The sequence below is a fragment of the Sander lucioperca genome, chromosome 4 (assembly GCF_008315115.2).
Source record: "Sander lucioperca isolate FBNREF2018 chromosome 4, SLUC_FBN_1.2, whole genome shotgun sequence".
Classification (NCBI taxonomy): domain Eukaryota; kingdom Metazoa; phylum Chordata; class Actinopteri; order Perciformes; family Percidae; genus Sander; species Sander lucioperca.
In genome coordinates, this window is record NC_050176.1 from 35,919,365 (window position 1) to 35,945,593 (window position 26,229).

The 26,229-nt window shown below is 41.2% G+C and overlaps 2 protein-coding genes across 4 annotated transcripts in view; one reads left to right on the top strand and one right to left on the bottom strand.

Annotated features, from left to right (window-relative positions):
* zcchc7 (zinc finger, CCHC domain containing 7) overlaps window positions 1-26,126 on the bottom strand; it is a 67,339-nt gene extending 41,213 nt beyond the window's left edge. For both annotated transcript variants that reach the window (XR_004102669.2, XM_031285805.2), the window contains exons 1-3: window positions 25,997-26,126; window positions 23,047-23,656; window positions 21,665-21,872 (exon numbers count right to left, since the gene is read on the bottom strand). Coding sequence is in view for 1 of the 2 variants with exons in the window: in XM_031285805.2 (XP_031141665.1) it covers window positions 21,665-21,872; window positions 23,047-23,571 (733 nt within the window). In the remaining variant the exon portion in view is untranslated. The remainder of the gene's footprint in view (window positions 1-21,664; window positions 21,873-23,046; window positions 23,657-25,996) is intronic.
* Window positions 1-26,229, top strand: part of LOC116036449 (E3 ubiquitin-protein ligase TRIM21-like) — a 139,818-nt gene that overhangs the window by 101,117 nt on the left and 12,472 nt on the right. The window lies entirely within an intron of this gene.

A 26,229-nucleotide genomic window follows, 5' to 3' on the forward strand; every position in this document is an offset into this window, starting at 1 on the left:
CAGGCTGTGTGTGTGTCGGTGTGTATACGCACACAAAAAAAAAAGCTTCCTTTGTGACATCACCCTTGCCCTACAGCCTTGCCCTCTGCGAGGTTAAACACACCAAAAGGTTGGCTAAGTCAGACGCACACAAACCCGTAGCTTTTCTACGCTCTTTTGTGTGACAGAAAAGTCTGGCTGAGGGTGTAAAACACAATAGCAAAGAGCAGGAGAACAAGTGAGATGAACAAGAACAGTGAGAGGAAGTGAGAGGAAGAGAGAGGAGGGGGTGAAAATGCATGGGTATGGGCCATGGAGCACATTACAACACAACAGAAGAGAAGCCAGCTGAATATCAAGCCCACCGGACAGCAAAGAACATCCAGGTAGAGAAGGTGAGTGTCTGTGGGAATAATGGTGGAGGACAGTAATGGAGTGGATGAAATTAGGTAGTGAAGATTAATTGATATGCAGAACAAGAATGAGATAGACACTGTCTGTGTGTAGATATGTGTCATGCAGGGAATAGATCAATAGCTGTACAGGCCTATTATAGATTAAAGCTGCAGATTTCATTTGGCTGCATTTCATGCTCTTTCTTTGCCCATCTCCACTGATCTCTCTGTTAGATAGAGGGTGTGAGAGAGTTGAAAGTCAAATCATTCTCAAGCTGTGGCAAAGAGTTGCTTCAATTACAAGACACAACATAAAGATACTGACATGAACTGTTTAAAAGGCCCTGAAAACCTATTTTCTACATTAGCTTCTAAAAATGTGATCCTTCAAAAACACATTTTCTGCAAAAGGTATTAAAGTGCCCATATGATGAAAAAAATCACTTTTTTTCTGGGATTTGGGGTGTTATTTTGTGTCTCTGGTGCTTCCACACGTGTACAAACTTTGAAGTGGCCATATTATGCTAATTGTATTCATTAGAATAGGTTTACATGGTTTAATTTTCAAAAAACACCATATTTTTGTTGTACTGCACATTGCTGCAGATCCTCTTTTCACCCTGTGTCAGGTCTCTGTTTTAGCTACAGAGTGAGACCTCGCAACTTCTGTAACGTCTTTGTTGTCAGTCGCACATGCCCAGTAGCTGATGCAGATTTTGAACAGCTCACCCAGATACTGAAGGCAGGACACATTCAGAAACCCGTATCTCACTCAAAACAGCATGGATGTTTTTTTTCAAAATGCGTGTGGAAGCACCAGAGACACAACATAACACCCCAAATCCCAGAAAAAAGTTTTTTTTTCATAATATGGGCACTTTTTAAAAAACAAACATCCATGCTGTTTTGAGTGAGATATGGTTTTCTAAATGTGTCCTGCCTTCAGTCTCTGGGTGAGCTGTTCAAAATCTGCGCGGCTTTCAACGTCACTAGCCGAAATGAGGGGCCTGGGGGGCTAACCATTAGCATGCTAGCGCTAGCATGCTAGCTCGTTCTCAATGGCAAAACACTGCTACAACACACACGAATTCACCCTAATCTACAAAATAAATTGTATAGAACTACTCACATGTCCCTGTTCTGCAGGTATTCCATGCAAAGTTGGAAGTGCGCCCTCATTTAGAAGAAGTCTCCCGGCTAATCCTGCCTTGTACAGGCCGAAGTTGGAGAAACAGCTAGCTAGCTCATGTAATCTTATTTTTTATTTTATTTTTTTAGCTCATTTAATCCATACCTAGCTAGTGCGCATGTGCGACTGACAACAAAGATGTTACAGCAGTTGAGAGGTCTCACTCTGTAGCTAAAACAGAGACCTGACACAGGGTGAAAAGAGGAGCTGCAGCAATGTGCAGTACAACAAAAATATGGTGTTTTTTGAAAATTAAACCATGTAAACCTATTCTAATACAATCTCAAATTACAATTATGAACCTGAAAGAGAGCATAATATGACCACTTTAAAGTTTTGTTTAATTTTACCAGAGATTTCTGTCTGTGCTGTTTTGTCTGTGCTCATCTAACTGGTTTGAAGTGGGCAAGTTAAACAACATATGAATCAGAATATGATGTCAATCAAATCTGATCAAACTACACCATCACAGTCTTGAGGTAGCAGATAAGATGAGTTTATGTGACTCTTTGTAAATAAGATCTAAGGATGTTGAATTTTTAGTCAAGAATATGGAGAAAACAGGTCGAAAACACGGACCAGAACCTGGCCCGTACCTGCAAATTTCAGACCTGAACCAACTTAACCCAACTGGTACTGACAAACTTGAGTCTAAAACCTGACCCCAGCCTATTTCTTTATCCATTACTGATGTTGGCTCACCAGGCTAATGCAACATTTTTTTTTTTTTAACCTTTATTTATCCAGGTAAGTCGATTGAGAACAACTTCTCATTTGAAACGACGACCTGTCACATTCACACAGTTACACATTCATACCTGGAAGTTGCCCAGTACAACCACAGTCTGATCTGCTGGCACTGAGCAGCTCCACTGGAGCGGTTGGGGTTAAAGGCCTTGCTCAAGGGCACCTCGGTGGTGGTGACAAGCGCTGGTCTTTCACTTTCCCCACCCAGATTTTATCCTGCCGGTCTGGGGATTAAACCGGCGACCTCCCGGTCCCAAGCTCCCTTCTCTAAACCACTAGGCCACCACTGCCCCACATAATGGCTGACCTGTCTCTTTCCCCGTTACCAATGGACATTGCGTCTATTTTTGCAACCGTGGCACCAAAGGACGACATTTCAGTTTTTAGGTTGTTTTATTTGATATTACAAGACGGAGGACATTAAATCACACGCAAAAATATAACACCAGAGAACGTAAAGGAACAAGTACCGATGTTGGTATTGAACCTCGGCCAGCCTAAGTCAGATAGACAAAGAGCTCAAAAAATTACATTCAAAAATAATCAATGCTATACCCTGGCCGAGCCAGATTGGTTGGGTAGAAGAACTCTGCCCTGTCCTTTCTGGTCAAGCGGTTACATGATGCTGGAAATCTACCTTGATTACAGTTCAAAATGCTTTTCTGAACATAACCTTGACATAACAGACTGGCATATATATATCACAGGTGATCTGAAAAGACGTTTGTGATCAGCGATTTTGCACAGACTTTTGCCACTGTAGCTTGGTGAAAAGCGAAATGCGAGCAGATGCCTTCACCCTGGTCCCTGTTGAATTGGCCTCGTGTTCGGCCATCACATATTTCATCTCAGCCCGTCTCTGATTATCCATTCCCCCATGACAAGTTAAGTATTCACCCCCTGCCAGCCCGTGCTACCTCCTCCCTTCCTCATCGCCCCCTTCCACACCATGTTGGCAGCCAGGTCAGGGCAGGTGGCCAAACCTGTCAGTCAAAGCACCGTCGCCACGCGGCAATACCACAGACACCAATTACCACAGCAGGGGCGCGGCCTGGCAACCGCATGGCAACCACATGGTCCAATCAGGGTACACAACAACAGGGACCAGAGAAGGCCAAAAAGAGTAAGTGTGTGTGCGTGTGTGCGTGCGCACGCAAGCGAGTTCCGCGGAACCATGTTCAAGTTATCAAAAACTGAGCCAATGCATGTCTGTGGGTTTCACAGGTAGTCATTGTGTCTTTTTAATATCCGTTAGCTTTCTATTTAGTGGAGATTTTCAATTCAAACGCAAAATTGATCTCCATCTAACTGTTGATAATCACAGTGGTTCTTATTAAAACAAACTGTCCTGAATCATGACCAGTTCTGCTAGTCTCACCATTCATGCGTCTAGATTTTAAAAAGAGAATGAATCGAAATTTGACAATTTAATTGCCTTAAACATGCTTGGATGGTTTGTGCCTAAGACACATCACAGGACAATAAAACATGGTCTCACTTTTAATTACATTTTATTCAACATGTATGTTCTCTACTTAAGTGCTTCTCCAGCAAACTTGGAGTACAAGATCTTGAGATTTGTCTTTTGGTCATATTGATCAAATGATAACTCAGTATCAGATTACAGTACATCAGTGACTCAGACTTTAGGTTGAGTCACAGGTTCAATATAGGGATGGACGATATGACCTAAAATCAAAATCACGATTAATTGTATAACGTTTTATTTATTTATTTTTTTGCCCTCATAGTTAGCAAGGTTTGTAATGTAAATATGCTGAACTATTAAAGGTGGGATATGTTTTTTTCTAATGAAAGAGTGCATATCTTATCTTTGTGATTTAAAATGATTGAAGGAAACACACAGAGATTAACTATTTATGGTTATTAATTGAATATTTTGCACTATTGAAATTAAAGCATACACTTCTTAAAATGAAAACTTCTTGTGAAAAAGTTTCCTAAAACAAGTTTAAAAGTAGTTTCATTTTTTTTTTTGCAAACAAAATAAATTATTTTAAATATTGCCATGTCAAAAGTAGAAAATAACCAGCATATCTTGCAAGCAAAATACATTTTTAAAAATTGCCATGAAACGGATGTTTGTGTCCTGGGAGTACTACTTAAGAAGACCAGTGATTTAACCCAAACCACAATCTTTTTTCTAATCCTAATTAGTCGTTTTGGTGTTTAAAATGAACTGTCATCGCCGCATGGCAGTCTTATTTTGTCAGCTAAACTTAACTGCAACAGCCGCTGTCACGACCTTCACACAGTGACCGGTAACTGCATAACAGTCACCTTTGTCGGCTAAACTTACTACTACTTGTCTTTGCTGAAGCCAAAATGTGTCCAAATGATGGACACTGTTTTCTTTTGTACAAGTTGCTCCTGTTGCTCAGTTGACTCTGTGTTTGAGCTCTCCTCCATGTTGCTTCCATGCTGCAGACTGGACGGGCGGAGTCACATGACCACACAAGCGGTAGTATGTTTTTAAGGGGAAAGTACATGAACACACAGTGGGAAAGGTATTAACAAGATAAAAAAAAACGAAATAACCAACATAGAAAAATTATATTGGTTAAAGGTTCTGCATTTTATATTCTATGTACTCCTGACTGTAGAATAAGCCATTATAAACCTATATAAAGGCCCAACCAGGCAAAAGAAAGAAAATACTGGGATATACTGTGAAACTGCCAGAATCTTAAAAAATAGGCATACTTTTATAATTTTGGTCATACCACCCAGCACTAATACTAGCACTAATACACTCTTCTTAGATATTATCTGGATCCACAAAAATAATATATTCTAAAAATTCCTTTCTTGGATTTATATAATCCAAGATGACAAATACAGTATAATTCAAAGTAGAACTGAAACGATTAACTTGTTCAGGCTTGTAAGTTGTAAAGATTTTCTAGTTTTCTTTGTCTTGTGTGATATTAAAGTGAATATATTTGGAGTTGGGAGTGTTGGTTGAACAAAACAAGCAATTTGATAACATAACTGTGGGCGTTAGGAAATTCAAATTTTCTGATATTTTATAGGCCAAACAATAATGAAAATAATCGGTTTGCAACCCTTATTTAAAGTTTAACCCTTTCAAATGTGAATTAAGAGTTGTCGCCCACATGACAAAAAAGATTTTACTGTTGTATTAGTGGCAACATATGTTTCATTCAATACGTCCACTAGTAGGGAAGGTCAGTCTCCACAGTACAGTGGCAGCATAATAGTCAACAAGTGATTGTATTTTTAGGTTCAAGTCACGCTAGTGTACGCAAGCACATAAAATATGCTGATAAAACTGACCAAATTATTCAGGGTGCCCCTTTTGTCTTCTGCGGGGAAACACACTAATACACCAGCACAGAGGGCTGTAAGGGGCAAATATATTTTAATAAAACCAGTGAGTTGCAACCTCAATTTCATTTTGATGAATTTCCTCCTGCGGGAGTGAACCAGGCAGTGGGCGGGAGGGCGGAAGAACGGGAGAGGGAAGTGGGGTGATGGGGGCTGGGAGGCAGATAGAATTTTCATGATAGTTATTTTTGTTATTATACAGCGAGAGAAAGGAGGGGGAGGGGAGAGAGAGATAAACGGCATTGGTTAATCTGAGGCATTTTGCGACGCGCTCCATTATCGGGCAGGTTGGGCACGTCGAGGGGGTTATTTTTCCGAGGGATCTTTGGCCCTAGTAATTAAGCTCCATTCACGAGGCCCTGTTCCCCAAATTAAAAATTTGTCATTAAGTGGAATTTACCATAATGCCTTTTTATCTGCCGGCGCTTCAGCATGCGTGCATGCATGTGGGTGTGTGTGGAGGTAAAAGCGGGGCTAAGGGAGGGGGCAACCAATAAGGGGTTACACTGTGGTCACACACACGCACACACACATGAATGCCCATGCACAAACACACACTCACTGAGGAGAAAGGGCAAATTGAAAAACTGAAATAATCCTGGACAGCAGCGCACGCACACACACACACACACACACACACACACACACACACACACACACACACACACACACACACACACACACACACACACACACACACACACTTCAAATCCACAGCCTTTGGGGTAATTAAATAATGGTGCTTTAAAGTTTTAATTTAGATTTGGCTTTTTCCTTCCTCATCCTACTGTATGCAGCAGTAGCAGAGACACAGACACACACACAGACACACACACACACACACACACACACACACACACACACACACACACACACAGACACACACAGGGTTATAGACTTCATCCAGCGAGATAGCCCTTGATGAGCAGGGTACATTGGAGAGAGTAAATGATTGAAGAGCAGAATCTCTGTCTCTATAGGCTTTATAAAACAATACAATTATTAGTCTTTAATTAGAGCAGCCCCTCTGTGGGACAGGGGACAGACGAAGAACAATAGAGGATTAGAAGAGGAGTTCCTAATATGGCTCTTTTATCGCTACATTCAAATACAGTTTATAAATGCATCCAGCTGTCCCTTTCACCTGGCAAAGTTTGAAGTTGGTAGTAGATTTGGGAAAGAGAAACAAAACAATGTTATTTAGAGCTGCAACTAAACATAATTTGTTATTAATTCATCTACAGATTAAACTCCACCACCACCAAACACCATCAACTGCAACGTCCCCAGTTTGAGTTCGGCAGGGGACTTTTGTTGCATGTCGTTCCCAATCTATCTCCCCTCATTTCCTCTCATCTCATTACTGTCGACTCTCTGAAAAAGGCATAAAATGCCTAAAATAAAAAAAAAGTTATGATTACAAATTCCTGTCTTAAACTACCAGGGATGAAAGTATGTCTTTGAATTGATTATTTTATCAAACCATCAGTAAAAAACCCCAAAAGTATTGGTATAAAAAACCTTTACTAGAAAAATGACTTGATGAAATGAATAAGTCATCAATATTGTCATTTGGCATATAGATTAATAAATTAAGCATTATTATTCTTGAGGAGAAAGAAGAGCAGGAATGAAAGACCTGGCGGTATGATCAATATAGCACAAAAGGTCATATATTATTAATTATTTTCAATTTCTTATTGCAAGGTGGTGGGTGTGAAAACGTTACAAAGCTAAAATACAGAAAAACGCTAATCAGATGTTACTGGATGTCTAAAACCCAACAACCCAATAAATGTTACTATTAAGGATGCAGTAAGTAATACCTCTGAAGGTCAGGGTTTTGAGTCATTCAGCTTTTATTTTCAGTTCTCTAAATGACTAACAATAAAAATGTATGATATAATGCGAGTAAAGAGAAACCAGCAGCCATACCCTTCACACTGTCTCTGTTTGCTTTGGACAACTGAAAAACATCTGACTTTGACCACTGTGCATCTCCCTCTGACTCTCAAGGAAAACACTAAATTCTCCACATCTCTCTGAATACCATTGGAGAGTGAAGGTGGGGAAATAAGACCCTAAATGAACAGAGGGGGGGTCTGGGGGGCTGGAGTAAGAAGAGGAAGAGCAGAGGAGGTGGAGGGTGAAAGGAAGGAGGAGGAGGAGGAGAGGAGGATGGACAGATGGCAGAGGTTATGCCTGGCTGAAAAGGGCAAGACGGGAGGAGGCTGTTCCGGGCGTTCAGGGTGTGTGCGTGTGCGTGTGTGTGTGTTCGTGTCATTGGAGGAAACGCCACACTTTACCCCCACATCTCCACATGCAGACTTCATCCTTAAGAAACCCCTCCATCTCCCCTCTAGGTCCTCCTCCTCCCCCTTTTTTCTCCCCCCGATTTCATTCCCTGAATTTCATGATTTCTTTTTCATAGATGTCAAAGGTGCATCAAATCTATTTAAATAAATGTCTGACAAGACTTTCCTTTGATATCAAATTCAGTTCTTGGCTCAGTTGATTCCATATTGGCTGGAGATTGTATTCAGTGATGAACTAAATATTAGGTCCTGCATCTGATTGACAGATAAAACCTGGTTAAGGTAAACAGATAGAGCCAAACATGCTGTCAAAATCTGTAAGTGTGTTTGTCTCCAAAAATACAGCACATGGAGGAGTAGCAGAATGGCAGGGGGAGAGCAGAGAGAGAGATAGGGGTCTTATTTACTGTCGTTTAATTTGCTTCCCTCTGCTCCGTCCATCCTTTAGTTTTTCTGACAGGTAATAAAAACTGGAGCTTTCCTGACAAGCCCATTTGAATTTGGATTGAATAATATAACTGTAGGGTTTCCCACGTAACGCTCTGTCCAAGCGTGCAACGCTGCACATACACTGGCAGCCCCTCTGCCTGCCAGAGTGTGTTTTGTGTGTGTGTGTATGTGTGTGTGTGTGTGTGTGTGTGTGTGTGTGTGTGTGTGTGTGTGTGTGTGTGTGTGTGTGTGCGCGCGCATATGTGTGTCTATGGTGCTTATCACTGCCCACATGCATGTACACACAGACAAACACTCAGGTTCTTACGTCATGGTAGTTAATGCAACAACAATAATGAATTCCTGCAGCTAGCATGCCACTCCTATATGCCAATCTCCAGATCTTTGCCCGACCTCTCGTTCTCTTTTTCCTCACCCCCCTCTTCTTCCCCTTTATTCCTGCTTCTGCCCAAGATCCCTTCATCCCACCTCCTCTTCTTGTCTTACCTTATCCACCACTCCCCCTCCCTCCTGCTGCTCTCGGTAGCTGTTGAAATCCCATTCCCCGTGGGGCAGGCTAAATTGAATTGGCGTGTTTATATTAACAACAGGGCCGTTGCTTTAATATACCTTAGAGTTTATGCCTAATGCCTCCCTGCTAATACCGCTGGAGCTCGCCGCCCTCACTCAACACACACCGCTTTTATGGAAGTCATAAAAGAGACAGAACAGCGAGGGAGAAGGATGGAGAGATACTCTGGGAGTATGCTTGTGTTTGTAAGCAAGAGGGAGAAAGAGAGAGGCCTGTTAACACATAACAAGTTATCTGTTTTATCTCACTCTCTCACACACACACACACACACACACACACACACACACACACACACACACACACGGAGTGTGAATGAAAAGAAAAGAGGCTAGACAGAAAGGGATGAAGATTTTTTTTAGATTAGTGATTAATGCTGAATAAATATCCGGAGATTTGGTTGAGGGAGTTGGTCATGCTCGTCGACTTGCAAACATCCTCCATTTTCTCCCCGTCTCCCCGCTTCTTTCTTCCTCTCCCCTGTCCTCTTTCTCTTCTGGCTCTATGTCAGCCTACAAAAGGCCGAAAGTACAAAGGAGAGAACCAGGCCTCAGACACTCAACCCAATTACTATTGATCAGTCTGCACTCAGAGGACAAAAATGCACTCACCTGCACGTACGCACACACAGCCATACAAGCACACAGCTCAGATCTGTCTAAATACTGAAAGTCCTGTAATGTCATCGACGATTATGTGTTTGCAGCTGATTTGTAACACTGACCACTCAGGACTCTCCTGAACTCATGAAACGCTTTTCCAGGCTTCATTACTTTTATTGTTTCCGTTCTATGGCCCAAAAATAGTGAGCTGTAACAGCACAACAGTCTGGTTTGTAGTTTAGTTTTCATTATTTGTGTTGTAAAAGCACAGTAGCTCCAAACTGGAAGAGTGTTAATAAGTCTACAAGACACTGTTATATCCATTTAGGTTTGTTCTGGCCATCACATTGCTACTGAGTGACACAACAGTTTAGCACAAAGAATTTAAACAGAAATATGTAAGTAAGCTGTAAAAACAAGAAGGCAAAACCAGAGAAGATGAAAAATGAAGACACACATCTCAAGGTGGTATATTGGTGGTAATTGGGCACTAAAGAAAAATAATTTCTAAAATGAATAATGTATAAAAAATGTATAAAAAAACATTCAATGCCGATACAGTTTTGCTATTTGTTTATATTGTTACTGTAAACTCCTCTTAACAATGGACCTATCACTACATTTCACAAAGATCCTCTAACAACAAGAGATAGTTTAGGATTTTCTATTAAACAAATCATATTTTAGAACAAATTCATTCATCAAAACCTGAATCCTTGAAGGCTAGGGAAAGTTCAGACAAAACATTTAATTTGCTAAAAGGTCAGAAAACTGAACAACAATCAAAGTACTAGAATTATTTGTGTTCCTGACAATGTGTTGTAACTCATACTCACAAAAAATTATTTCAACCAGTTGGAATAAAATGAATTTTAAATTTGCTTCTTACACTAAGTAACTGCTTTTTAGGTAACCAATTTATTTCACTAACTTTGTCAAAACTCATTAAATTCTGGTTGAAATTGTTAATAAATCTTGTTCAAAGTAATGCAACATGTTTGAAAAACAAATATCAGATTAAAGTGTATAAGAGGAGACCAGGAGCTGTAGGAGACCCTGATCTGCAGGAAAAATAAGCTAAATCTAAATGTATGTAAAGACTTCATAAAACCCAAATGCTTTTCTATTTGAGGATCCCAAAACCTTTCAAAGTTTGCAAAGCCCTGCTCGTAGGTATATGCACACACTTTCACAGACACACAAAACAAGGCTCACATTAATAGTGTGACGAACTCTGCTTGTTGTCTGGAAGCCTGTGCCGAAATATCAATGACTAAACTCCCAGACGAGTTGGTAACTATCTCATTCGCTCTGATTTTATCCTCAATAATTAATTTTCTCTCCCTACGCCGACTTTGGCTTTATCGGTTGCTCGCCGCCAGAATCTCAGCATTCCATTTAACCATAATCCCCCGGATAAAGGGGCGGCCAGGGTGTGCTAATGCAGAGGCATGTGTGCACGCAGTAACACGTGCACGAGCAGAGACTTAAACTTCATTCAGAGACACATCATTTTATAAACCAGGTACATAGATGTGCAAGGACGCCAGTCATACTAATGCTGGGCCGTTTTTCCAACAAAGGAAATTTACCCCTCTGATAATAACAAATTAGCACATTTAGACAGGGAATGCAGAATGAGAACACAGCATTTACTATCAGCTGTGCGATCTCTCAAACAGATCCCAGATACAAGCTGGATTAGCACAGAGAAGCATATAGCATGAATTCTGACCCTGCAAGCCCAGCATAGCAACAGCCACGTAACCAGGCTTGGTCTTGTTGTATGGAGGATGGATGGATGGGATGGAGGGAGGGGTGGAGCTGAAGGGTTAGGGGAAGAAAGGTGGAGTGTGGGTATGGATGCACACTGATGTCGAATTTACGAGACACCCTTTGCCTGTGCTTGCTTTAAAAATATTCGAAAGAGCATGCCGATAAATGAACTCCTGCTGATGACCGCATCGATAACACCAGTGTATTCTTTTCTGAAATATTCAAGACACAAGCTACATCTTAGCAAATGTGCAGCTTTTAGTGTGCTTTTTCAAAACAGATGTGGCCAAAGAAACAGCATCCAACAAGCATGACAGTATACTGCCAGTCAAAATATTCTGACCGTACTATATTTTAGCATTTTCTGTTAGATTTCAAGCAATGCACCCACCCCCAAAAATGCAGGTAAAGAATAGGTTGAAAATGATGAACTGGCCTTAATCCTATTTTATTATTATTAGATTAATTACATTTTGCAGATATGGGCCTTTTTTTTTTACAGTTCTTTTGTCCATCAGAGAAGAAATACTTGCATTTCATCTGTTAAGAGTTAGAATTTGCCTCCCATGACGACTGCTTAAGTCTTTAGCGTGTTCCAGCAAACACATACAGTAAATCCTGGTATTTAAGGGCCTATTAATTGGGAAGCATTTGGATCCTAATGGGACTCCTAATTAGTGTTTTATTGAAGGCAGGTGTGATGGAAAGGTCAAGCAGTTAAGCTTACACATGTAAACAGAGCGTATATATCAATCAATCATCGATATATACTAATGAAACAACACATAGCAGTGGGTAAAATCTGAATACAAATACAAAGAAAACAAAGGAAGGAAAGCAAAGATAGAAGAGGAAAGATGAAGGTAAAGTGAGTGAGAGAAGTAGAAAGAGAAGGAGGGATGAGAGAAGAGCTAGATTGACTCAAATATGGTGAGTGCCAGCTAGGCCAGACCAGGCCCAGCTGGTCTCTGTCTGATGAGTGCCTTAATTAAGAGACATGGGGAGAAGCCTTGGAATGGCCACATACACACTGCCAGAAGCCTCTGGAGAGGAAGCTGCTAAACAGGCACACTTGTGTGTCTATGTGGTACACTGCCAAGAATCTCACACATATACACACACACACACACACCAACACACAATCACACCCACACATACACGGTCATCCTCTGGGACCTTGTGAAAAACATTGCCCAGCTATTATTAGGCAACCCTTTGCATACCGGAGCAAGTGTACTAACCCTAAATGTGTGCATTGGGTGTTTTGGGTTCTCCCTCTTATCCTGTTGACTGTTAAACTGAACTTATGATTCCATAACAGCTCTGCTAGTGGTAAGGCCCACAGAAGAAGAGGGGAGAGGAAAAGGGGGGAGAAGAACGAGGCAAAGGGTGATTTTGTGGATCCATGACTGCCTTTGCTCCCCCCACCTCACCCGCCCCACTCGACCCTCTTCCTCCTGTTCCTCATCCTAAAAAACCTATTAATATTAATACATATCCCTCCAAACCTTTCCCCTCCTCCAACCCCAAAAAAATATCACCACCCTAGGCTACCAGTTAATAAAGCCCTCTCGACGACCCCCTCCCAGCCCAAAAAACAAGGAAAGACAATAAGGGGAAAGTTCTCCGGCCAAACAAAAGAACAGAAATGAATACAGTCCCACAGGACGTCCCTCTGTCACCCCCCACAATAATTTGATTTCCTATTAAGTGATTGCTTAATTATAATGATTATTATTGGTAATTGTAATTGACATTTTTTTTTCTCTGCTAGTTTCAGTCCCTTCCCTCCCGTCATTCTCTTCAGGTCTTCTTACAAAAAGGACAAGACGGGGGGTGAAAATGCACAAGGGAGTGAAAAAGACGGGGAAAAGGTGGCATAAATCAGGCCAAACTGTATGGCACTTAACAATATGACATTTAAAATACTGTTTTTGTCCCACACTACGGTGCCCGCCCGACCATACAATGCGGGATTAAGGTGTTGAGGCTTAGAAGTTTTATTTAATCATACATGAGTGTGTTTCAGAGTGTGTGTGTGTGTATTCGTCTAGATGTCTTATCCTGTAGCTTCAGGGCACAATGTCTGCTGCAGGTCTCCTTAGAAAAGAAATTCTTGCTCTCAATGGGATATCCTGGTTAAATAAAGGTTAAAGAAGAAGACAGGGATTCCCTATTCTATCCCCCCCTCCCTCCACACCCACACCCACACAACTACAGTAGGGAACCTCTGGTCTCCAGTTTATTACCCTTTCCTTCAGGCTACAGCTACTGAAAACTGGAGAAAAAACATCACATTCATTCGGACACGTTTGGCAGTGAATTTGCAGTTTAAAAATCACAGAAACAACAACATCTCCACATAAAAACCGTACAGTGTTGAAAACTATTTCATTTTATGTCACATTCTCTCTCTATTCGGAACTAAAGACGGTGAAACTTCGTTCCAGTGGGCCAGGGCACGGTTATTGGGCTCACCTCAGGCGTGGTGAGGCTGACACCGGCTCTTACACATACATACACACTTTTGTCTTTAGATGCACACACCTTCACACTTCAACACACACAACAACAAACCTCGCACCACACCTTCACTTTCACTCTAAAAAATGTCTCTCATTTCCACGATATAATAATAAGTATCTTTAATAAGAGTCTAAGAGTCTTTTTTCCAAGACACCCGGCCTGCAGTGTGTGTGTGTGTGTGTGTGTGTGTGTAGCCGAAATGTTTTGTTCTAGATTATATTTAAATGCTGCCCCTTACTCACTCTAAAGAACGAACAGCCGCATTAATACAAATGAGCACCTGCACCCGCAACCACAGATGTCTGGGTGTTTTTTTAGTCAAAGTTTCCAAGAGAAAAATAGAGAAATTTTCATAGATTATTTTGACAAAGACTACTTTCAGAAAGGATGGCTTGTCTCTTCCAGATGCAGATACATGTGGTATAAATAAACTCTACATATCAGCATAAAAGAAAGACCGTCTGCAGCAGAAGCACAGCTGCAATTAAAACATGTCTGCAATAACTAATAGCAGGGATAATAATCTAATAGTAATTCATATGAACGCAAGAGGAGGTAGAAAAAGGTTACAATAAACAAGTCATTCATTAAACATTATTAAGTTAAATTTCTGTAATCCAACATACACAAATTCATTTCAGAATCAATCCATCATAAAACAGTGACTACTCAAATGGCATCAACTTAAAGCTTTATAAACAAAACAATTCAAATGTGGCCGACATTTTCACAAATATAAAACGGCTCACAAGATTAACAGCTGTTTTATTTATCTTAAAATACACAGCCTCAAAACCAGATTTGCGGTTTTTGTACAGAGCCACAGAAGGTCAAGTGTTATCTAAGAAGGTTCGAACTGTAAAAACTGCACACACACACACACACACACACACACACACACACACACAGACAGACAGACAGCGCTGGATGTCAGTGTGTGCAGACAGAGATCCAGCTATGTTAGAGCCACTCTGAGATCTTAGCCTGGAGACAAACCGGCCCTGACCGACAGCAACACCGTGGCCGATCCTTTTTTAGGGCCTGTCTCATTCACTTTAGCTTACCCACATTTTCATCTCTCTCTCCCCCTCTGTCTGATGCTGAGCCCTGCTGTCCGTCAGTTCGTCCACACAGATTTCTTTGGATGTAAACTGAAGTGCTGCTTTACATTCTTTCTGATTTGATCTATATTTCTACTGTCTCGTTTGCTGTTTTTATCTTCTGTAAACAATCAATTTACCTCAATTTTATAGGAAAACGCTGGGAAAAGTAGCGAGCCTGGTTCTAAGGTAAAAGAGGGATTAAACAATTGACATAATTGAATTGACAGTGGATCTGTTCAGCAATGACACAAGAGAGGAACAATGTAAAGTGAAATGGGACAGAAGTAAAGGCAAGTCATTGAAACTTCCTTGATGGTTGTGCATATTTTTAGTGAAATAGTTGGTTAGTTCAAGGGAACAGTTTGAGAGCCATCTTGTACTAAACACTGTATACACACATCATAGTGAAAAACAAATAACACAAAGCAGTTACAGCATACTCGCTGATGAGTATGTCCAAAAATAGCTAAGTAAAATAAACAACCATACATCTCTTCAATGAGAAAACGATAACGCAGAGGCCAAAATGTAGAATTTATTTTGACATGAGAAGTCGACCCTGGAGAACACTCAAACGGCACGATAATGGACAGTACTGCTGACTAAGGGGATTTTTCATATTAAAAAGAAACTGCCATTTAATTTACCAGATTACAGTTGTCATTATATTTCAGTGGCCGCTGGCATCAAATGATTGTTCAATCAAAAGCTATTTTAAAAATGAAAGCATTAGGCTTTCAGCTGAATTTCTACGATTTATTTTGCATGCGCTAATATTAGGCCTACACAGTAGTCTCATCTAATTTGCATATCCTCTGTAAAAACTGGATAATACAAGTCAAACTATGGCACAGCAATTTCATATAGTGCGTATGTGTGTGTGTGTGTGTGTGTGTTTGTGTGTGCCTGTTCAAACACACTGTGTGGTAGTGTGGGTGTGGCGTTACACCTCGTGTGGCACTGGGCAGCCAAGATAAGAGCTGATCCTATCCATGCCTCCCTTCTGCAGCGCCCACCCACACACCCACTACACACACACCCACACACACACTACCCCACACACACACACACACACACACACACACACACACACACACACACACACACACACCTAGTGTGGTACCCAACATGCCATTGTAATCTAATTTTACAATCCTGATGCCCACAACACACATAGAGAAGCCAACTAAATCCATATTTCACTCTGTTCGTACATTACACTGGCATGTGAGTTTAGATGACACACACTTCAAAATATAGAAAGGCCAACAGAGGTCTCAAAAAGGTGCGAGAAAAAAGCTTCAGGCCCTAAACAGCATCACTCATTCATACACATATGAAGGTACAGAGTGAAAACATTCATACTACTGCTTTTAACACACAAATTTGAGGTGATAAAGACATTTTTGTTATGCCTAGGCAATCTGAACAGCATGATAAAACGGTAAAGAACAACACAGCAGAGCGAAAACTATGCTGGAGAGGAGAGGAGAGGAGAGGAGAGGAGAGGAGAGGAGAGGAGAGGAGAGGAGAGGGCTTACTTACCTTAATTTCCGTGAGATACTTAACCTTTGGGTACAAATATACTCCTTTCTCTCTAATTCACCAAGACTTTCAGTGAAGCACACACACACACACACACACACACACACACACACACACACACACACACACACACACACACACACACACACACACACACACACACACACACACACATACATACATACACACACACACACACTCAGATGTTATCGGCCACCCCGATAGCTACCCAGAACTGACTCTCTAAGCCTCAAACAAAGTTTGGTGTGCACTGACCAAGACTGAGGGGACAAAAAAGCGAGGAGAGAACTGGGGGAGAGAAAAAAAAGTGTGACCACTGAGGGAAGTTTAAGCATTTACGATTCAAGTTTAGCTTCAGCACACCACGCCTACACTCTGGATTCATTCACGGGCATGTACACGCACACCTCTCCGGGTGGGAAAGGCACTGAGCTGGATTTTGGGAAGCCCTGCTTTTTCTCTCTTGTTCCATCTGGTTGCTGCTGCATGGCTGCTGGACAGGCAGACGGCCCTCGCTCATCCCCCTTTTCTCTACTATCTTTTCCTTATCCAGTGTCCCTACAGATCCACCCACCAACAGCTGCCCCTGTACAGCCAGGTGACAGATAGCTACTCGGGCTGTGTGTGCATCACTGTGTATGTGTGTCCATGTATTTTATAAAAACCATATGTGATGGAGTGAAAAAGATTAGATTGTAAGAGTGTGTGAACAAGTGACACCATGTAGTAGAGAGACAGAAAGAGAGAAAAAGGATAAAAAGATTCAATTTCTGTAGGGTGAAAGGGGGAGACTAAGTGTAGTGAATGTGATTTGATGCTGATGCTGAGATGGGGTTTAGGCGTACAAATACTATTAGTCACTGCTGTGCAAACCTGTTACTCAAACACCTACACAAATGTGAAAAAACAAGCTAGGCTTAAGGAGTCAACACACAACATGGCATATAAAAACAGATATCAATTTTTATATTTATCCGACAGCCTGGGTTATGGATGTAACGGTTATGGTAGTCAGAAAAGGTCTACCTAAAATGGGCCTTCTCTCTGCATTTCTTTGTAAAATAAAAAGGGCATGTGAAGATAATAAGTCAGTGTTCTATATCAGCTACCAGCAGAGGACAAGAGGAGAGATAACCAAAACTGTGCCCCAGCTCCATAGAACATACTAATTGTATACAGTTTGTACTATATACTAATTTTTAATGGTAAATTGTTTTTGCAGTAAGTGCACATTAAATCAATAGACTATTTTGTACCGAAAGGGGAATTCTTCACAAGCCGACTGATCAAACTGGGATTTTGGAACACCACTAGGGCTGCAAACAATTATTTTCATAGATGAATCTGATTATTTTCTCGATTAATCGATTTTCCGTTTTGTCTATATAATGATTGAAAAACGTAAAAAGTGTCTATCTTCAGTTTCCCAGAGCTGAATGTGACGTCTTTAAATGTTTTGTTTTGTTTAATCAACAGTCCAAAACAGAGAAAAGCACCAAGTCCTCACATTTAAGGATCATCAACACCAATCTTATTTTTTTTTAGTATGCATACGGTTTTGATGTTTAGCAGAGGTTCTCGCCACCCACATCTTCATGCCCCTTATTATCAACTTAATCATCTTAAAAATAGCACCTCTGTCCTTTTGTCTAACCGTTAATTTTTTATTTCATAAGTGTATTAATTTTGATAAAGTTGGCAGAGGTCCTTTGTTTCAGGATTAAGTGGCCCACTTCAGCTTTAAAGTGGAACTATTATGCTTTACCGTATCTCCTATCATATCTATAATGTCATGTTGGATTTTAAAGTTAAAACGTGGCCAAAATAATGAGGTTAACATATTTCAGAGAAATCCCTGTGAGCTAAAATGTTTCCAGCTGTTGTGAGCGCTCTGGTGTCAACAGTTTTTTCTACTCTCAGCAGAGTGATACGCAACTCCAAGCCGGTCATCTATGATTGGTCATCTGCTCCAGGTAGGCAGGACTAGTGTTTTTTTTCATACAGTAACAATGTTATGTAGCTGCATGCTAACAGCATTAAAATATGTAATATTAGCTGCAAATGTTGTAAAATTCTCCCCAATTCCGGGTCACATTACTCCTGAAACATTTCCGGTTATGTAGTATTTGGTTGAGAAGCCTTTATCTGCGATATTTGACGGTAGAAAGTGCTGCTATACTCTATTAGTGTCCACTGCTAACAACAGTAGCTGCGTGTTAACGCCAGATAGCTGTAATCTTGGCGGCAAATGTTAGTCATTTCTCCCAATTTCGGGTCACATGCTGGAACATGTCCGGTAGGACTGAAAATAACAATTATTTTTATAGTCGATTAATCTGTTGATTATTTTCTCGATTATTCAGAAAAAGGTGAAAAATGTGGATCAGTGTTTTCCAAAAGCCCAAGATGACATCCTCAAATGTCTTGTTTTGTCCACAACTCAAATATATTCAGTGTACTGTCACAGAGGAGAGAAGAAACTAGAAAATAATCACATTTAAGAAGCTGGAATCAAAGAATTTTTACTTTTGTCTTAAAAAATTACTCAAACCGACTAAGATTATCAAAATAGTTGGCGATTAATTTAAGAGTTGACAACTAATTGATTAACCTTTGCAACTCTAATGTCCAGTTGTGTAGTATTTGGTTTAGAAGCCTTTGTTGATTTTTCACAGTAGAAAGTCCTGCTATATACTCCGTTGCAGTCAGGCTCCGGAGTGAATCAACACAGCGGAAATCTCAGAGACTCGCCGACATGCGCTGGCCAATCAGAGCAGACTGGGCTTTTTCATGAGGGGGCTTAAAGAGACAGGCGCTCCAACAGAGCGTCTCATACAGAGGGTGAATACAGGTGCAGCAGCCATGGGCAGTATGAAAAAAATAGTGTTTTTTGAACATTAAAGCATGTAAACGTTTAAAAGTTCTAGTAGAATCACAAAATCAGGTATGAACCTGAAAATGCTATATAATAGGTCCACTTTAAAACACTGACAGAGACTCTAGCTGGCAGATTTATTTTTTGTCAACAATTCGAAAAGAATGAAATCAATGTGTTAGTTTGCCTGTCAATGCTGACTTTCCCACCCTGTCTGTGACTCTCAGCCCAAGCTTTGTTCCTACTAAAGACATAAATCTGAGAAAAAAAAACAGCTCACTAATTTCCAAAACAGCTGGGCACTCATTACTATGTTACTCAAACAGGAATAATGTAATGTAATAAAAAGGAGTGCATTTGTTGGGGACTATTTTCAGCTATGAATTAATACACATTTGGCTCACTATTGAGCGTTTACAGCAGCAGGAGTGACTAAAATAGACTACAGAGCCTATGTTTATTGTTATGAATAAACATGTCACCCAGTGCAACAGTGTGGCTCATTGATATGTTTTTAATCATTTTCGGACAACAATGAAGCTCTACGGCACAGAGGAATGAGCTCGGAACCCATTGGCTATTGGTCTTACAACGATTTCGCTTTTGGGGGCATCCAGATAACGGATATCCGGGGCAAGACTTCCTCTTCCATGCGCTGGTCATTTATTACAGTCAATACTTTTTCCAGGCGACATTTCGGCTTATCTCTATAAACAGATATCTGCATATGAACGCAGATACATAAATAAAAAACGAATAAAAAGCAAAATCGTCGTCAGACAGTAGCCGATGGGTTACGAGATTGAATTACGGCCAATGTGTTCCGCCTCTTTTGCTCTCCACATGGACTGTGTTTACAATACTACTCGGACTACAAACCGAAACACTTTCGATACAAAATTCTTGTCCGGTTGCCTAAAGATTCTTCATAGAGATTAATACTTGTTAGGATTAATTCATTGTTGGTTTTTGTCTTTTCATGGGATCCATGACAATAGGAAAAACATATTTTGCCACTTTTCCAGCGTGAACACACACATACACCACATACTCAACCTCTGCTAAGTATTACTATGTAGAATCGAATTATTGCACAGCTCAAGACTATTGAGGCCCCTCCCTTAAATTTCTTTGCCTTCAATTCCTTTTTTTGTGACTAAAACCCTCCCCCCAATCCACTTTAAAGAACCCTTCCACACCACATCCATGACCCCCCATGTGCAGACATGAGGTCAAGCTCCAAAGATCACAGAGAGAAGCCAGACGAGAGAAAGAGAGAGAGAGAGAGAGAGAGAGAGAGAGAGAGAGAGAGAAAGAAAGGGAGAGACAGAGACCTAAAATCCTTCTTACTTCCCAAAACCAGGCCAAACCTAAAGCCTTCCCAACAGCTCCAGACCCCCTCCTTTAGCCCAGTTGTGTGTAGAGGAGGCAGTGAGCATTCTTGCAGAAACATCAACCCAGGAAAATTCAAATGAGGAAGAAACAGTGAGAGAGACACAGAGAGAGGGAGAGAGAAAAAGCACAATAGTGAGAAAATAGGATAAAGGAATGCGATTGGGGAGAGTTAGGTAGGAGGGAGAAGGGGGGCTGGAGAGGTTGCTGAGGCTGCAGGTTGAGATAATGTGTAGATCTGAAGAGATTTGCAGGGAACATTTTTATTCATTTTTTGATTACTCCCATCTCTCCTGACCTCCCCTCCCGCATTGTTGTCTCTCCGTTTGTTTGTTTTTGGCATTAGCGTTATGACTGTTGGTATGCGCGTGTATGTACACATGCATGCTGTTTAGAACTGGAATATTTTATACAAACAAATATTCACACTCACACAAGCCTTCGCGCACATATCAATAAATAATGCACACAAACATACTTAAAGATGCATCAGAGAAGCAAGCAACTGGGCAGACAGCGCCAGGAATGCTAAGAGCTTACAAATTCGTAAACATGCAGACAGAGATGCTGCATATGTACATACAAACATGCACGTCCACAGGGTTCACAGTGTAGCCCACCACTGTGCCCGCTCCTTATCAATGTGCTGCAGGTAGGCTAAGTGTTCTGAATGAGCTGGACGGAACCAAATGACTCACTGCTTCCATTCTCCACACATTCAAATACACAAAAACATATTACAAAAGTCTGCACAATGCACAACAGACCCAGTACAAACCACACCCACACACACACACACACACACACACACCTGTGTTGCTGTCAGACCCTCCCTCTAGGTTGAGTGAGATGGACTGGTCTCCATCCTGCTTCCCTCGACCCAGGATCATCCAGTTCTCCAGACCATCAGAATCGGAGGAATCTGACGACTCAGACTTTGATTCCGACTCTTCTGAATCTGACTCGGAGCTGCTGGAGTTCACAGTCACTGGCACACGGAGACTCCTTTTCTGGGTTCCCTAGATGACCAAACAACAACCATATGGTAGATGTCCATATACTGTAAAGCATCTTTACCACCCATCCCATATGACGTGAAAGCAATATTAGCTGCCAAGAACAAACAGCAGTACAGTCAAGCTTTAGATTTATCCAGATGTTGTGTACATGGGGCTGTCGTAACAGTGATACTTTATCTGAAGAGTTTGGAGGTTGGTGTCTTCTTTTTAGCCTTTCCAATACCAAAAGCACAAAAGCAAAAGTGTAGGGAAAGGGTTAACCTGTGTGTTTATCTGCTCTAAAATACGCTGCAATTGTTAGGATTCCTGGCTAACTAGCTAACTACAGTAGTGACCTTACCCAGTGTTACTTCCATGGCCAAGAAGCACACCAGACTATATTGGTTTAGTGGGGTTAGACTTCATTTGAAAAGCCCCTTTCATGAGTAGCACGTCCCCTATGTAGTATTTATGGATATGCAGAAGTTTACACTTAAGCAACCCCAGCAATGTTACCAGAGATAGCGTTATGTTTGCCAAACACTTTGGTTATGCCTCATCCTCCACCCACACAGCTCTTGCAATAAAGTTGTTCTTTATACTACAAGTGTTGCTGGAGTTGTGACTTATGTATTGCTTAAAGCTAAAACATACTGTTTGAAACTACAAACATGTAGTCCAAGTAAGCTAAGCAGCCAAACAGGGTTATGTTAGGATGGAGTTTTATATGATTTCTTATCATATTTATAATACAAGGACTAACTGCCAGTCCAGTGCAATTACAAGAACAATGTTGTTTCTTTATTCCCTATATGAATCCTTAACTGGTGAGGATTCAGACTGTTTGCCTGGGAAATGTACCTTTAGCTAGTTTGCAACCAGCCCATGGAGCTAATGTTAGCTTATTAGCTAGCTACACCCGATAAAATCAGACAGTGAAAGTCGTTGTTAAAGACGGCAAAATCAACAGCTGGTTGCTAAAAATGAGAGGCTGCTTTTGTCTACCACTGTCTAAAATCAGGGTTAGCTTCAAAAACAGTGCGTGGTACATCTGCCACTGTTATGAATGTAAACTCCATATGTGCCATAAATAGATGGAGGGCTTGACAAGAGTAACAACAGTAACTAAGGGGGGTGGGGCTTAGCGGACAATCATTATCTAAACAAGCACAACATCTCACTCTTTGCTCTCTACCTGTTGGGCCGGGGTAGAAGTCTGCCGCTGGTTTAAGCCTCGGCCCTTTAATGCGCAGACCCCTTTATCATCATCGGTAGTGTCATCATCAGAGATGGAGATGACATCAGGGCTGGAGTCAATCACAATGACCTCCTCAAAAAATGATGATGACGACCTCTGACCTTTAGGGTCACTTCTCCCCTTCTTCTGTTTATCAGATTTCTCTCCCTTCTTGTTCTTCAGGTGCTGCAGTAACTCGCTCAAATCAGGTGACGAAGGCCTACTTTGTCCAGTCTGTTCCTGTTCTCCGTCAACATCTACAGTCTTCTCAGGCACCTCAAGCTGCTGGCTGTTCTGGCCCTCCGCCTTCTCTCCTCCTCTATCCTCCTGCTCCTCTAACACCCCGGCATTAGAAGAGTAGTGGAGCTGGCTGTAGAGGTGGAACTCCAGCTCGCTGTTGGCCTCTGACCCCTCAGAGTCCCCTTCATCCTCTTGATAGAGATCATCCTCCAACTCCTTCCGATCCTGGTACGTACAGTACATCACCCCAAAACACACTCAATCCACACACACATGCACACACCTTACTCACACCTGGGGAGATGGTGAGCTCGGAGGCTGAAGCGGACTGCAGAGATAAAAACACACAAAACCAATATGAGTTACTACTGGTATCACAGCTCATCACAATTGCAAACCATGCAACACATACAAATAATAATATATGTGCAATAACTCATAATATTGTCATATTGTATTAAAATTACACTTGGCGGAACAAACAACTTTTTTTTTTTTAATATAACTTCAATTTACTTGCAACTTAATATTATTGTCATGGCAACCTTTCCCCTAAGCATAAAACATGCAAGGCTGCAACTAATGATTATTTTTCATTGTCATTCAAATAGCAGTATTGTCTAATGTTATCAAATTTCTATAAGCCACTCGGTTGTTGTATCTGTCACATCTGGCTGATGCCCAATCCACCAATACCAACTCAGGATATCCAATTGGTACATTATTAAGTGGATTGTTTATTAATTATTTCCTCTCTAAACTATCCACCTTAATGCAAATATGGTTATGTCAACTACAACCCAATCTACAGCACTGAGGAATAAGGAAACATAGGCCGGTGTCAATCACAGGAAGGGCACAGACTTAGGTCTTGTTCTGAAATCCATTGGGGCTTATTAACAAAGCTGAGAGAGAGAAGGGATCAGCTGCCTGCAATCAGATGTTTTTTTACTATTTTATCAGAGCGTTGGTGCTAAGAAACAGTTTGGATGTAGTTTTATCACCTGTTAGGTGTCAACAACAAACACTTTAACAAGATATAATCTGGGGCCCACTTTGAACAATTATGTTTTAAACTAAATTATCTTCTTACTACACTCTGTAAAACACACACTGTGCTGCTAATTTTCCCAATCTCTGTCTCTCTAACTCTCTTTCTCTCACTCTCACACACACACACACACACACACACACAGGACAGAAAAGGGGCACCGGCCCATTGCTCTGTCCAGCACTGCGTGTCTGTGCCATGATGGCTGGAGATGATTGGCTCCCAGACCGCACACACCGCAGAAACGCCACGCTACACGGTCACAAGCCGGCCGCCGGGGATTAAGGGACAGAAAGTGGAGTCTTACCCGTCGGTGAGAGAGAGCGACAGTTTTTAAGTTTTAGTAGTGCACAGAGACCTGAAACCGACAAATGACTGACTGTGTTGGTGGAATGTTAAGCTCCAGCCCAGTCATCTGTATGGGGATATATGGACTGTATTTGATTGGCATCATCAATCCCAGTAGGAAAAGCTCAGGTCTAAATCATAAACTGAATGATGGTTGAATTCAGTTTAGCTGCCTCTGTTTCAGGGTCCTGGTATTGTGCATGTTGGCTCACTGTCACAGCTTACTAACACAATAAGTCAGAACCACCGTTAATATTATTATTAACACCTGTGCTTTTCCTACTAATGGTACAGTCACATTAGCCTTCCATTCAATGCAATTACCTCACACTCTACTCAGAAAAATACATAATGCCACAATTCCAACGAGGGTAATAAAAATGATCAGAGTGATCACAAGCAATCTGTGACTGTAGTCTGATAACGTAATGTATGTTGTAATAGTGACTTTTACATCTCCAAACATCGAACAAAAATCTATTGGTCACCAAGCACATCCGCTTGGTGGCCAACCGAATTAGTTCCAGCACAACCAACTACAACATTAAAATACTGCTTGCATGTTAATGCATCAATGATACTGATCCAATATGAATATAACAGGGGTCATATGCATGAGTACTTGTACTTTTGATACTAAAAGTACATACTGTTGTCAGTACTTATAATTCAAGACTTTTATTTTAGTAGGGGTAACGGGGGAAACAAATTGAAGAATTCAGTGATTTGAAGGTGTTTGTTACCATGGTGTTTGGTAGTTCAGGGAAAACACACACGAAGTGTAGAGTGGCAGGATGAGGTCCTGAGCACAAACCTCACAACTAATACACTACAATGACAAGCGAAAAAGCCGAAATATCAGTTTTTATAAGTAGCTAAGTAGTTATGCGCTCTAATTGGTGTTTTCCTTGTGGTAGCCACGGCTAGCTAAATGCTAACGAGCTAGCAGGTGGACTGAGGCAGAAGTTAGCTCTGTAGGAAACTACTGTTGTGACTAACGTTTAACTGACCAGTACAACACAGAGGCCACGAAACACTGTGGCTTTTACGTGGCTGCTTCTTGTTACTTCCACATGTCGACAGTTAGCATGTGTCCCTCCTGTCTCTCCACGTGTTTATAAGCAGCAGAACAGCCGGTCGGATGTAAACAAGGAAGCACTTCAGTCACAAACACGCATGAAAGAAAACATGTACATGGAAATAAAGTCTCCCTACTCAACGCCATCGCTGTAAATGTTTCATATGTAATGCCATTAGGCATGAGCTCACCTTTATTCAACAAAATGGAGAGGTTACAGTCACAGGAGCTGCTCGCCTGCCTGCTTCTAGCCAGAGGGAGACAGACAGACAAACAACTTCCGGGTTTGTCAGAGGAAAATCGGTTGGCCGACCGTAACGTTTCACTCCGTCCTGCTGTGATAGTGACTATGACCTATTGTAGCAACCACAAAACGTCAGTAATTCATGTAAAGATTGATTGGATATTGTTAGATTACAGTATA